This window comes from Neoarius graeffei, chromosome 13 (assembly GCF_027579695.1).
Source record: "Neoarius graeffei isolate fNeoGra1 chromosome 13, fNeoGra1.pri, whole genome shotgun sequence".
NCBI lineage: Eukaryota > Metazoa > Chordata > Actinopteri > Siluriformes > Ariidae > Neoarius > Neoarius graeffei.
This window is the reverse complement of record NC_083581.1, coordinates 54,551,509-54,564,361: the sequence shown is the minus strand read 5'-3', so window position 1 is coordinate 54,564,361 and position 12,853 is coordinate 54,551,509. Positions and strand designations below refer to the sequence as shown.

The following is a 12,853-nucleotide window of genomic DNA, read 5'->3' as shown; positions in this document are numbered from 1 at the left end:
TTTTCTGGCTAATTTTATTCGTCTTACCTCCAACAAAGTGGTCACTGCACAAGCGCTGGTATGCCGAGGGCTGCCAATCTTTCCTGTTAATGGCCGCTATCCATCTTCTCCGTCGGGATCCGATAAAATGATAACCCTTGCCTTGTTTGTTGATGGTTACTACATCCAGGTGCACAACAATATAGTGGCATGATGGAAGTCTTGCTGAAAATAAAAACTTTCTTTGCTGCCGTTCCTCAATGCTGGCTGTGGTAAACTACTGGTAGTACATGTCCAAAATGGCGGCCGCGTTTGTCGTGACGTCACGTGAAAAGGGTCTATGGAGTCTGCTGTCTGCAAAAGGGGACAGTAGTAATATTGGATATCCACAGGAATGGAAATAATTTATTAAAAATACAGGAATTGGGGCGGGGGGAATATTTCCACTGGGGTGGTAAAACTATGTATGTTCACACTAATGTGAAACAGATCACTTGTACACATTTTGGAAGAATTCTTGAATACTTTATAGGTAATGTTCCTGCAATATTGGATAAGGCACAAGTTGGATAGGACTGGATTGACTCGTCCAAGTTTTTTTTTTTTTGTGCTCGTGTCATACCAGTGTGGAGCTGTCTCCCACCTGACGTTGTCAATGCTAGGACACTACTGTTGTTTAAGGGCCTAGTAAAGAATGCCAACATACACTATATTGCCAAAAGTATTTGCTCACCCATCCAAATTATCGGAATCAGGTGTTCCAATCACTTCCATGGCCACAGGTGTATAAAATCAAGCACCTAGGCATGCAGACTGTTTTTACAGTTTGGAGCTGGCCCCTTCCTCTTCCAACATGACTGTGCACCGGTGCACAAAGCAAGGTCCATAAAGACATGGATGACAGAGTCTGGTGTGGATGAACTTGACTGGCCTGCACAGAGTCCGGACCTCAACCCGATAGAACACCTTTGGGATGAATTAGAGCGGAGACTGAGAGCCAGGCCTTCTCGTCCAACATCAGTGTGTGACCTCACAAATGCGCTTCTGGAAGAATGGTCAAAAATTCCCATAAACGCACTCCTAAACCTTGTGGACAGCCTTCCCAGAAGAGTTGAAGCTGTTCTAGCTGCAAAGGGTGGACTGACGTCCACCCTATGGATTAGGAATGGGATGTCACTTAAGCTCATATGTGAGTCAAGGCAGGTGAGTGAATACTTTTGGCAATATAGTGTACTTGCTGTCAAAGTTTAAATCGACTGCCCATTACCGTGATTAGTATGACTGAAGGCAATTAATTAATGTAATTAAAGGGCAGGGAAATTGTGACAGGACCAGCAGCACATGGGTACAGTCTACAACTGTGAATCCTCCTCTACTAATGTCTATGATGTGTTGAAATAATGTGTGTGTGTGTGTGTGTGTGTGTGTGTGTGTGTGTGTGTGTGTGTGTGTGTGTACATTTTAGGGTACCAGGTACTGAAGGATCTGGGCTTTAAAGTGGAAAAATATGTTGCATCAGAAATAGATGAGGAGTCCATCAGTATCTCAGTTGTGAACCATGATGGAAAAATTATCCAAGTGGATGATGTCCGTAGAATTACTAAGAACCATGTATGTATATGGGTTTTCTGCATTGTGATTTTTATTTTCTTCACTCAGTGACTTTGCCTTTTTTTTTTTGGGAACAGTAAAAAGTAAACCAAACTCTGTAAACATTAAATTGCTCTCAGTTTGATCAGGGGTGCTGGCAAAACGTTATGAGGAGCCAACAGAGATAGCTACCCAAGTAGGGCTGTGTGATATATCGAATATACTCGATATATCGCGAAAACTCTGTGCGATACATAAAATTATTATATCGTAATTATCGAGTATTTTATGGTCATCTTCCGACTTGTGTTTGTTTAAAACCTTTTCCGGTGGTTTTCTCTCTGTCCCTCAGGCAGTAACATGAGAGGCTGCCTAAGGGTAAAGAAAACAATAACGTCACGCACTCGCCAACCAATCCCGGGCGACATCTCGGTGCCGAAAGGAACTTCCGGGAAGATTTTCTAGTTTCGGTTGTGTTGCCAGATTGGGCGGTTTTAAGTGCATTTTGGCGGGTTTTGAACATATTTTGAGCTGGAAAACATCAGCAGTATCTGGCAACACTGCCGGACGGAAGACTTCCTGGTTCCGGTTTACAGCGCTGACTCAGTTCGTGCAATCGCTGGTGTTGCATAGGCTACCGTGTAAGCTCTGTCAATTTCAGCGACAAATTACTTCCTAAAAGAACTAGTAAGGGGTCAGTCAACTGGCATTTTTTGGATATTGCGAGGAGGACGTGGAACAGCAAATGCCAGTTTGTAAAGTGTGCAAAAAAAAAACCCTGTCATCACGAAAGGCAGCAGCACGACAAATATGTTCCATCACCTGAAACTCACCCGGTACAGTATGCAGAGTCTCTTAAACTCCCAACTACTTGCTCACGAGCTAAAACCCCCCACAAGCTAAACAAATGACCATAGCGGCCTCGTTCTCCAAAGCCCCCCCATATGAGAAAACGAGTCAGAGATGGAGAGCTATAACGGATGCAATCACTAACATCATTGCCGAAGACATGATCCCAATTAGCATAGTGGAAAAACCAGGCTTCCAAAAATTACTAAAACACACTCGATCCCAAACATGAGTTGCCTGGTCGCAGACATTTTACAGAGAAGGCAATAGCGGAATTCTACACATCTGAGAGGCAGAGCCAGGAAACATTCAGTTCAAAAGTGTGCAAAGAGAAAAATGATGTTTTGCAGATCTCTCTCTTCTCTCCCTCAATCTATCTCTCTCTATTGTGAATGTTCCCGTGGTTTTCAGTAGTCAGGTTAATAGCTTGGAGATCTACTTTTTTAAAATAATTTAACGAATGGGCACTTTTCTTATTTAGGCTAAATGTCTTTCTCAGTGTTGAGCTTGCGCTTTATTGGTTTGAGCTCTGAGCAGCTCTGTATTGTGTTGCCCCTTTGTTGCAATTTTCAAGATTGTTTTTGCAGTTTGTGCCACATCTTTGTTGAATAAAAATAGTCTTATTTCAATTCAATTGTGATTAATCACCAACATGAAAATTTAAAATGTGTTGTTGAAAACCACCTGTAAAGTTAACCAAGAATGTTATTTAATCTGCAGGGATTGTAGTGAAAACAGTAAAGAGTAAAAGTTAGATTTCATGGGGTCCTTTAGAGGAGATTTAAATATATCGAGATGTATATCGTGAAATGGAGAAAATGTATCGGGATATTCATTTTTTCCCATATCGCACAGCCCTATACCCAAGTAATCTATTTGAGAATGAAAGTCTACTGTCAACCTGTTGCACTGTGCTTTTCAGATTAAGGAATGGGGTCCTTTTGACCTTCTTATCGGAGGCAGCCCATGTAACGACTTGTCCATAGCAAATCCAGCACGGAAAGGCTTGTTTGGTATGACATCCTGCTTTGTTACTCTTCAATCATAACTACTTGAGCATAATCACAGTAATTGAAATGTGATATAAAAAAAGGAAGAGGTTTTTGTGGTTAATAGGTAAGGGTAGTCAAACACAAACACTTTTTTAGTAGTAATTTGTAGCATTTTACATGTATAGAACAGTACGCGGTTTGTTTTTTATTCTCATTGTAGTTCTAAATGTACATCTGGATCTGTCATTTACTTAATTAGCCTTAGTCTATCCATTATTCTTCCCCATTTACACTCCAACTGAAAACTGTTTATTTATTGCTGCCATAATGGTGTCGTCGGGGAATAGGAGCAAAACAGTAAAGTAGAAATGTTAATCTATCCCCTGGTAACCTAGTAACATTAATAATAATCTTGCCATGGATCCAGTGGGAATTGAAACGATTGGATTTAACTTATTCAGTGTTTCCCACAGATCTGAAATATACTTTGGTGGTAGCTGGTGGTAAGGGCTGACATTACGTTAAGGCACAAAAGTGGTCTACTACATGTGATCCGTACCCAGCCACTAGGGTTGTACAAGGCAGTGCTTACTTAGTGCCAGTCCCAAGCTCGGATAGATACAAGGCCCAGTGTAAAATTAGTGTGAGCTAAACTGGTTATTAACCTTCTGAAAATAAAATCATTATTATTTCAGATCTCATTAGAATCTGCTCTGCTTGCGCTGCTCAGTGAATCGCACATGCTATTTATCAGCGACGACCACAGGTTTCATAAAAAGACTCTATTTTGTTTGGAATTTTATTTTTTGACTTCTTCCAAAGGCAGCACGGTGGTGTAGTGGTTAGCGCTGTCGCCTCACAGCAAGAAGGTCCGGGTTCGAGCCCTGTGGCCGGCGAGGGCCTTTCTGTGTGGAGTTTGCATGTTCTCCCCGTGTCCGCGTGGGTTTCCTCCGGGTGCTCCGGTTTCCCCCACAGTCCAAAGACATGCAGGTTAGGTTAACTGGTGACTCTAAATTGACCGTAGGTGTGAATGTGAGTGTGAATGGTTGTCTGTGTCTATGTGTCAGCCCTGTGATGACCTGGCGACTTGTCCAGGGTGTACCCCGCCTTTCGCCCGTAGTCAGCTGGGATAGGCTCCAGCTTGCCTGCGACCCTGTAGAACAGGATAAAGCGGCTAGAGATAATGAGATGAGATGAGACTTCTTCCAAAGAAGGAAACACGATTTTCTTTAAAATTTTATATCTGAGCCATTTCTAATAACAAAAGCAAAAATGGCCTGTTAATTTCTGTTACTAACACGAAAATAGGATGACCAAATGTACATCGACCATTAACATCCGTTGAATAATCAGTTGACTGACTGGACTCGAGCGCTCCATGTTGGCATGGTAACGTTGACAATAACGCACAACACATATACTGGTTAAGGTTGTCTACAGCATGAAAGCTCTCCGTTCATACGCTCGGCTATTTGGCCAATCATTCCAGCACAGCAGATCTGGCAGGAAATTGGAAAGGTTTATACGTTGGGTCCGGTCTTGCATGTTTTACACGTTCTGCGCAGGTTCACATCTGACAGGTTTCGTATGTGAAAGGGGCTTTAATCGGCAGTGTAAAGCTTTTTCTAAGGTAAAATAATAAGACTATTGTATAATGCACTAGGCATTTCTTAAACACTGTTATAATGAGCTCTTCCCTAATGGCAAACCTCTCCTAATTGCAGAGGGTACAGGACGGCTCTTCTTTGAGTACTACCGGCTGCTGAACATCATGAAGCCCAAGGAGGATGACCCGCGACCGTTCTTCTGGCTTTTTGAGAACGTTGTATTCATGAACGCCAGGGACAGAGTTGATATCTGCCGTTTCCTGGAAGTAAGACTTTGCAGAATTCTGTGCCATTCATGCAAATGTCTTATTTGGACAGTTTAATTAATTAACTCAGTTGCTTGATTAAACGGTGCTGCAGCCATTTAAGATAATGTGTGATTAAATCTCGGTGATATAGGATTTCTCTGATCAACCTGACAGGCGTCGACACCGCTGAATGCTTTGTGAAACACTTACCCTTATTTTCTCTTGTACGTTGCATTAAAGCCCTTATGAAACTTTATTTCTTTCCATTTTTTTTTGTCTTATGGTGTGTGCGTGTTCTGTTCACAGTGTAACCCGGTGCTTATTGATGCTGTTAAAGTGAGTCCAGCCCACAGAGCACGGTATTTCTGGGGGAATCTACCAGGCATGAACAGGTTTGTATTTCATGTCCTTTACAAAATTGCTTTGCACCCTTGATAAAGACTGCAGTTGATTTTCAGAGTATTAGAAGAAGCCACTATAATGCCCCTTTTCCACCAAAGCAGTTCCAGGGCTGGTTCGGGGCCAGTGCTTAGTTTGGAACCGGGTTTTCTGTTTCCACTGACAAAGAACTGGCTCTGGGGCCAGAAAAACCGGTTCCAGGCTAGCACCAACTCTCTGCTGGGCCAGAGGAAAGAACCGCTTACATCAGCGGGGGGGAGGAGTTGTTAAGACCAATAACAAGACCGCGAAAGATCGCCATTTTTAAGCGACGAGAAGCCGCAGCTGTACAAACGCAAAGTCATCCATTATTATTATTATTGTTGTTGTTGCTGCTGCTGCTGCTTCTTCCGTGTTGTTTTTGCTTCGATATTCGCGCCAAGGTTTATGCAAACGTAGCGACGTAACTGACGTATACAGCGATGTAATGACGTGGCTTCCCTTGGCACCGCGAGCTATGGAAAAGCAAACTGGTTCTCAGCTGGCTTGCAAGTTGAACGAGTTGTGAACCAGTACCAGCCCCGAACCAGCCCTGGAACTGATTTGGTGGAAAAGGGGTATTAGACTGGTGTTCAGGATCCAGACTTCTTTTAACAAATGTTGTATAATTTCTTTAAGAGTGTTATGGGAATACTTGTTCTATTTCATTTCTACTGATCGCCAGAGGCAGTGCTTTAAAGCACCTGGATGTCCATCAGGTGTATGTGCAGGTTGAGTGTTTGTATCAGCAAAGTCACCTGTGACCTAGGTGACGTATGCCACCTGCCCCAGCACTAAAGGCACGTTCACCCAGGAAGTGACCTCTTGCTATCTTCTCGTGTTAGTAAGCAGCTTTTTTCAGGAGTGTGCAGGCATCGCTGGTAGTCTTGTAACTCGAGACAAGTTGGAGCTGCGAATTTTCGCCCTCCAAAGGCTGCGATTAGCCTTTTATTTACAGTCAAGTGTGTTCCGTAGGCTTTCAAGTAGGGATGGCGAAAACTAAAAAAAAAATCTTGACCGACCACCGAGCCTCGTTAGCCGGTTAAAGTCGGTTAACCTATGAGTTTAAAATTCTAGAATTGGAATTATTAGAATCTATTCTAAATCTAACCGCGAGCATCCGCACATTCAGTCCCAGTCGCTGCCCTCCACTCACATTACCTTTTCTACAGCGCGAAGCATTTAGTCAAACACGGCACTGATGTCGAGGGGTTTGTATTGGAGTGGAGGACAAATGGCTCCAGCTTAGAGACAGTTTCAGTTGGCCATGATAGCGCTGAAAATAAAGTCAAGTGCTAGAAGAAGTACATAACATTCAGTGATTGGAATAACGGCGTTAAAATAAAGGCTGTTATAACACCGGGTAATCTAATTAATTAGCTACGGTCGTTATAACGCCGTTACCAATATCAACACACCATTACTGCATGGTATTGAAGTTGCTCTGAAGCCGTCACCGACTTGGCTCACAGACATAAAAGCTGCGTTTGTCACTCCCCTTCCAGACACCGCTTTTCATTGAAGATAGGACGTTTTAGCGATACGGCCCCTGGTGTTTACAGTTAACTGCAGTAGGCTGTGTGTTAATATTGCATACTGCTACGGACTAGGCACTTTTCTTCGAAGTGAGCCACAGAGACCTCATACTGCAATTGTTTTCCAACTACTGATATTACGGTTACATGGCTGCTAATTGTGCACAGCCATTGGGAATGGGGGAGCTGGAGCTGAGCTGATTAGCCACTAAGCTAATATAGCAACTGTCTGATGCTAAGTAACATCAGTGAGTAACCAGGTTTTAGTTCAGATCTTGTGTATTATTATTACATTGTGCATTAATATTCACCAGACTAATCAACCATCAACTTCATTCATGCGCCGTGTTCTTGTTTCTTTGATAGTCAAGAATTTCCTTGATGTTATGTACCTGGTTAACATCGTAGTAAAATGTAATCCAACACTGAGACTTTTCTTTCGCCGAGTGGCAGCTGTCTTCAACTGGGGCGGGAGGGCAGGACATGACTGAATGGGTGTTTCTGATTTGTCAGCTGTCGTCCTTACACCGCATGGCATGCCCCAAGCGTTTACAACACAGAATTCCAGGTTCTCCACTCCAAAATCGGCAGCTTCAAAACGATTGATTTTTTTTTTTTAACCGACAACCAAAAAAAAATTAACTGGTTGACGTTGATTCGATCAACCATCGGTCAAACGGTCATCGGTTAACATCCCTACTTTCGAGCAAGCCAAGGATGGTGTTATTAGGGATGGGACATGATTTTCGAATAGTCGAATATTCGTGACGAGTTCGAATAATGAATAGTAATTTCGAATGCCGTTTTGGCTTACGTTACATTCCACTAAAAAAAATGAGCGCGGAAAGGCGTTTCCTTGTTCCTAACATACTCTGTTGCATTAATTCGGCCAGAGGGTGCCGCTATCGTACAGTAAAGGTAGTCAAATGCCAGCAGCGCACGCAAGGTCGCATACATTGCCTCATTTTTGGATCCCAGACACAAACACCTGAGGTTTCGCAACTGACGAGGTGAGAAACACAGTGCAGGCCGAGGTGAGAAACCTTCTGTCCATGGCAGATGATGAAGAGGCCGGAGAGGTGGCGGAATCGCATGAAGGGCCCAGCGAACCGAAACATTCCCGAAAGGATGGCCCATTAACAGCAGCAATTGCCGTCATATTTGGCGAGGATTACAGCACAGAGAGGGCAACATGCGTGACTGAATTGACTCAGTACTGCCAGGATACATGCCCACCGCTCCACATTGACCCGATGACATGGTGGAAAGACAATCAACAGAAATACCCTCGCCTGGCAAAGTTGGCCAGCGCCTACCTGTGTGTGCCTGCAACGTCCATGCCATCGGAGCGTGTTCTCCGCAGCCGGTCTAATTGTCAATAGGCTGCATACCCGTCTCCATCCCGACCACGTCGACATGTTAATTTTTTTGAACAAAAATATGTCTTAAGTTTATTCTGCTCTGACTGTTCGAATGCTTTCATTATCGTTTCCTAAACGGGCAGTTTCACCCGCGGTTCCTTCCAACAGACGAAAATAGTCGTGGCTGCATAGAAATGTACAATAAAATTGGAAGCCTATATTATTGTTTGATACTGTAGGCTATGTGAGGTGAATGGAAGTTTGTTTTTTGATGACTCATTAAACCGTTACCACTTTCACCCTGTCTGTCATGTGTGCGCGCGTTTGGGTGGGGCGGGCGGGGTTCTGTCGATTTTCGAATCGAATTTCGAATATCTTTTAGCGAATTTTGAAGTGTTTTTGATCAAAAGTCACATCCCTAGGTGTTATACGACAACAGGTAAGTAAATCTTTTTTAATTTAACCCGTATATGAGTGAACTCATTCTGATTCAGCAGTCTAAGAGGAATAGCTAAGTTTGTGATCAGGTGGTGTTTCTCGCTTTAATGCTGATCTGGAATGCAGTTCACTTGAGTATTGGGCCAAGATCTCCCCTCGTAGCTCTCCATTACGAAATGCAAACTCTGTTACCACAACAGGCCTGTGCTTGAGAGTTGGATGGTAACAATCCACTTTTATGTTAAATTGTTATCAAAGACTGACTACTCGCCTGGATTAATTAAGAAACTACATTTAAGTTAAGGGTTATTCCCCGTGATTTTCATTTATATTGTAGAATTGACGTGCTGTTAACAGCACTTTTAAGACTGATGATAAAATCTCAATAAACCATTTCAACAGTAGAAGCCTGTATGCCAACTTTCATAATATCAAAGACTATTTAAATCAATTCACCCAGTCTTTTAATATAATTCTAATATAGGAAACATGGATCAGCAATGAAAGAGGCATGAATTTTGGTCTTGAAGGTTATGAGCTGATATGGATGAATAGGAGAAACAAAAATGGTGGTGGTGTAGCTATGTATGTGGATCTGAATTACAATTATAAGGTGATGGAAAATATGTCAACTGTGGTGGACAATGTGCTTGAATGTATAACAATAGAAATAAATAGGCCAAATAGAAAAAATATCATTGGAAGTTGTATATACAGAGCATCAGGTTCGAATATAGATACATTTAAAAACTGGATGGATGAACATTTCTCAAATTTAAATCATAGTCATGTTTATTGGTGGTGATTTCAATATAGATTTGTTAAATCCAAATAAACATAAGATGACTGATGAATTCATTAATACTATATACAGTATTGGCCTACATCCCAAAATTACTAGACCCACCCGAATCACAACCCATTGTGCAGCATTAATTGATAACCTCCTTGGCGGAGGTAAATATATTATGTTTTCGGTAGCGTTGGTTGGTTGGTTTGTCTGTTAGCAACATTACAGAAAAAGTTATGAACGGATTGCTCTGAAATTTTTTCCAGAGGTGTGAGTGGGCACAAGTAACAATCCATTAAATTTTGGCGGTGATCCTGATCACCGTCTGGATCCCGGAATTTTTTAAAGGATTCTTGGCGGAGGTCTGCGCTCTCTGAGTGCTTTTCTAGTTTCAAATGAAATGGATAACAATACAATAAGTGGTTTATTGGTAAATGACATTAGTGACCATTTTCCAGTTTTCACAGTCTATAATGATATCCACATAAAAAACAAACAGGATAAGATACTCCTGCATAGAAAGGTCAGGACAGAGGAATCCATGGATGCACTTAATAACTAGAAAAGCACTCGGAGAGCGCAGACCTCCGCCAAGAATCCTTTAAAAAAATCCGGGATCCAGAAGGTGATCCGGGTCACCACCAAAATTTAATGGATTGTTACTTGTGCCCAGTCACACCTCTGGAAAAAATTTCAGAGCAATCCGTTCATTACTTTTTCCGTAATGTTGCTAACAAACAAACCAACGCTACCGAAAACATAACCTCCTTGGCAGAGGTAACGAGTTACTAAAGCAAGATTGGGAGTTGATGGATAAAGAGAATGATACTCATAAAGCATATGATGAATTTTTAAAATTATTTAGAATATTATATGATAAAAACTGTCCAGTTCTACAATATTGTAGGAAACTAAAGTATAAAGATAATCTATGGATGTCAAAGGGACTGCAGAAGGCTTGTAAAAAGAAAAACACACTATATAGAGAATTAATAAAACATAGAACTAAAGAAGCAGAAAATAAATATAAGAAGTATAAAAATAGTTAATTACTAGAAAAGCACTCGGAGAGCGCAGACCTCTGGCAAGAATCCTTTAAAAAAAATCCAGGATCCAGAAGGTGATCCGGATCACCGCCAAAATTTAATGGATTGTTGCTTGTGCCCAGTCACACCTCTGGAAAAAATTTCAGGGCAATCCGTTCATTACTTTTTCCGTAATGTTGCTAACAGACAAACCAACGCTACTGAAAACATAACTTCCTTGGCGGAGGTAAATATCATGAGGAATTGTAAGAAAGATTATTATAATAGGCGGCACGGTGGTGTAGTGGTTAGCGCTGTCGCCTCACAGCAAGAAGGTCCGGGTTCGAGCCCCGTGGCCGGCGAGGGCCTTTCTGTGTGGAGTTTGCATGTTCTTCCCGTGTCCGCGTGGGTTTCCTCCGGTTTCCCCCACAGTCCAAAGACATGCAGGTTAGGTTAACTGGTGACTCTAAATTGACCGTAGGTGTGAATGTGAGTGTGAATGGTTGTCTGTGTCTATGTGTCAGCCCTGTGATGACCTGGCGACTTGTCCAGGGTGTACCCCGCCTTTCGCCCGTAGTCAGCTGGGATAGGCTCCAGCTTGCCTGTGACCCTGTAGAACAGGATAAAGCGGCTACAGATAATGAGATGAAATGAGATTTCATAGAAAATGTGCAAAGGCTAAGACCACCTTGGAAAAACCCAGTATCCTCTTGTATTAAAGGCACTGTGCCAACCCCCATTTGAACATCTAGAGAGGTTGGAATTGAAGTATTTGTCTATGAAGACAGCCTTTCTGTTAGCCATGTCTTCGGCTAGATGAGTTGCACACCTTATCAGTGAGCTAAGAGTGTCTGCATTGGAATCCTGGTGAAACAGGGGTTACCTTATGGCCTAAACCTTTCTTTCTCCCAAAGACCTTCTTACACAAATCAGCCCCCAGTCTGGCAGCTTTTGAGCCCCCAACTCAAGAGGATGAGCAAGGGCAGAGTGCATACTTAGTGTGCCTAGTGCGAGCATTAAAGACTTGTATTCAAACCACTGCTGACTTCCAGCAGTCAGATTCACCGTTTGCCTGTCATACAGGGCATAGGCGAGGTCATGCTTTGTCTAAACAGCGGCTGTCCAAATGGATTGTAGACGCTATTGTGTATGCCTATAGGGGCAGTGGTCTCCCAATCCCTCATGTGAGGGGTCACTCAACGAGGAGTGTGTCTGTGTCATGGACGGCCCTACAAGGGGTTCCTCTTTCAGATATCTGTGCAGCTGCATCATGAACATCAACCTGCACGTTTGCAAGATTCTATAGGGTTAATGTGGTCTCTCACAACCCAGTGGCAACAACCATTCTTTCTACTCTTTCACAGCTCTCTTAAAGAGGCAAGTAGGTCTTCCTCGTGACCTTGGTGGTATTAGTCATCTAGGTGCTTAAAGCACCGTCTCTGGCGGTCAGTAGAAATGAATTAGAATGATAGTTACTTATGTAACCGCGGTTCTGTGAATTTCGGATGACCGCCAGAGCTTGGCAGCCACTCGGAATACTTGCGAGAAGATTGCCAAGAGGTCACTTCCTGGGTGAACGTGCCTTTAGCGCTGGGGCAGGGGGCATACGTCACCCAGGTCACAGGTGACTTTGTGATACAAACACTCAACCTGCATGTACATGCGATAGACATTCAGGTGCTTAAAGCACCGCCTCTGGTGGTCATCTGAAATTCTTAGAACCACAGTTACATACGTAACCATCGTTTTTTAAAACTAAACTCTGCTTATCGTATCTGTCGCATAATAGTGATTACCACAAACGAGATTTTAAACACTTTCCTGTCAATAGAAAGAACAGAAAACTTGTTTACTTAAAGCCCATTACAAAAATGTTACACACAAAAGGTTCACAGCCACAACAGCTGCCCTTAGGCTTTCACTATGAATTTTTTTGTACAAAGAAATAATGTTCTCTCCATATCTTTAAACGAGAAAAGATGCTTAAGTTTGGCAGTAGTCTTAAGCTGGAAAAAGCTACCC

The 12,853-nt window shown here is 42.6% G+C and overlaps 1 protein-coding gene across 1 annotated transcript in view; it reads left to right on the top strand.

The window, feature by feature from the left end:
- The window catches only part of dnmt3bb.3 (DNA (cytosine-5-)-methyltransferase beta, duplicate b.3), a 56,378-nt gene that overhangs the window by 37,640 nt on the left and 5,885 nt on the right, over positions 1-12,853 (top strand). The window contains exons 17-20 of the mRNA XM_060938050.1: positions 1,445-1,590; positions 3,341-3,431; positions 5,135-5,283; positions 5,572-5,657. Of these exons, the coding sequence (XP_060794033.1) occupies positions 1,445-1,590; positions 3,341-3,431; positions 5,135-5,283; positions 5,572-5,657 (472 nt within the window). The remainder of the gene's footprint in view (positions 1-1,444; positions 1,591-3,340; positions 3,432-5,134; positions 5,284-5,571; positions 5,658-12,853) is intronic.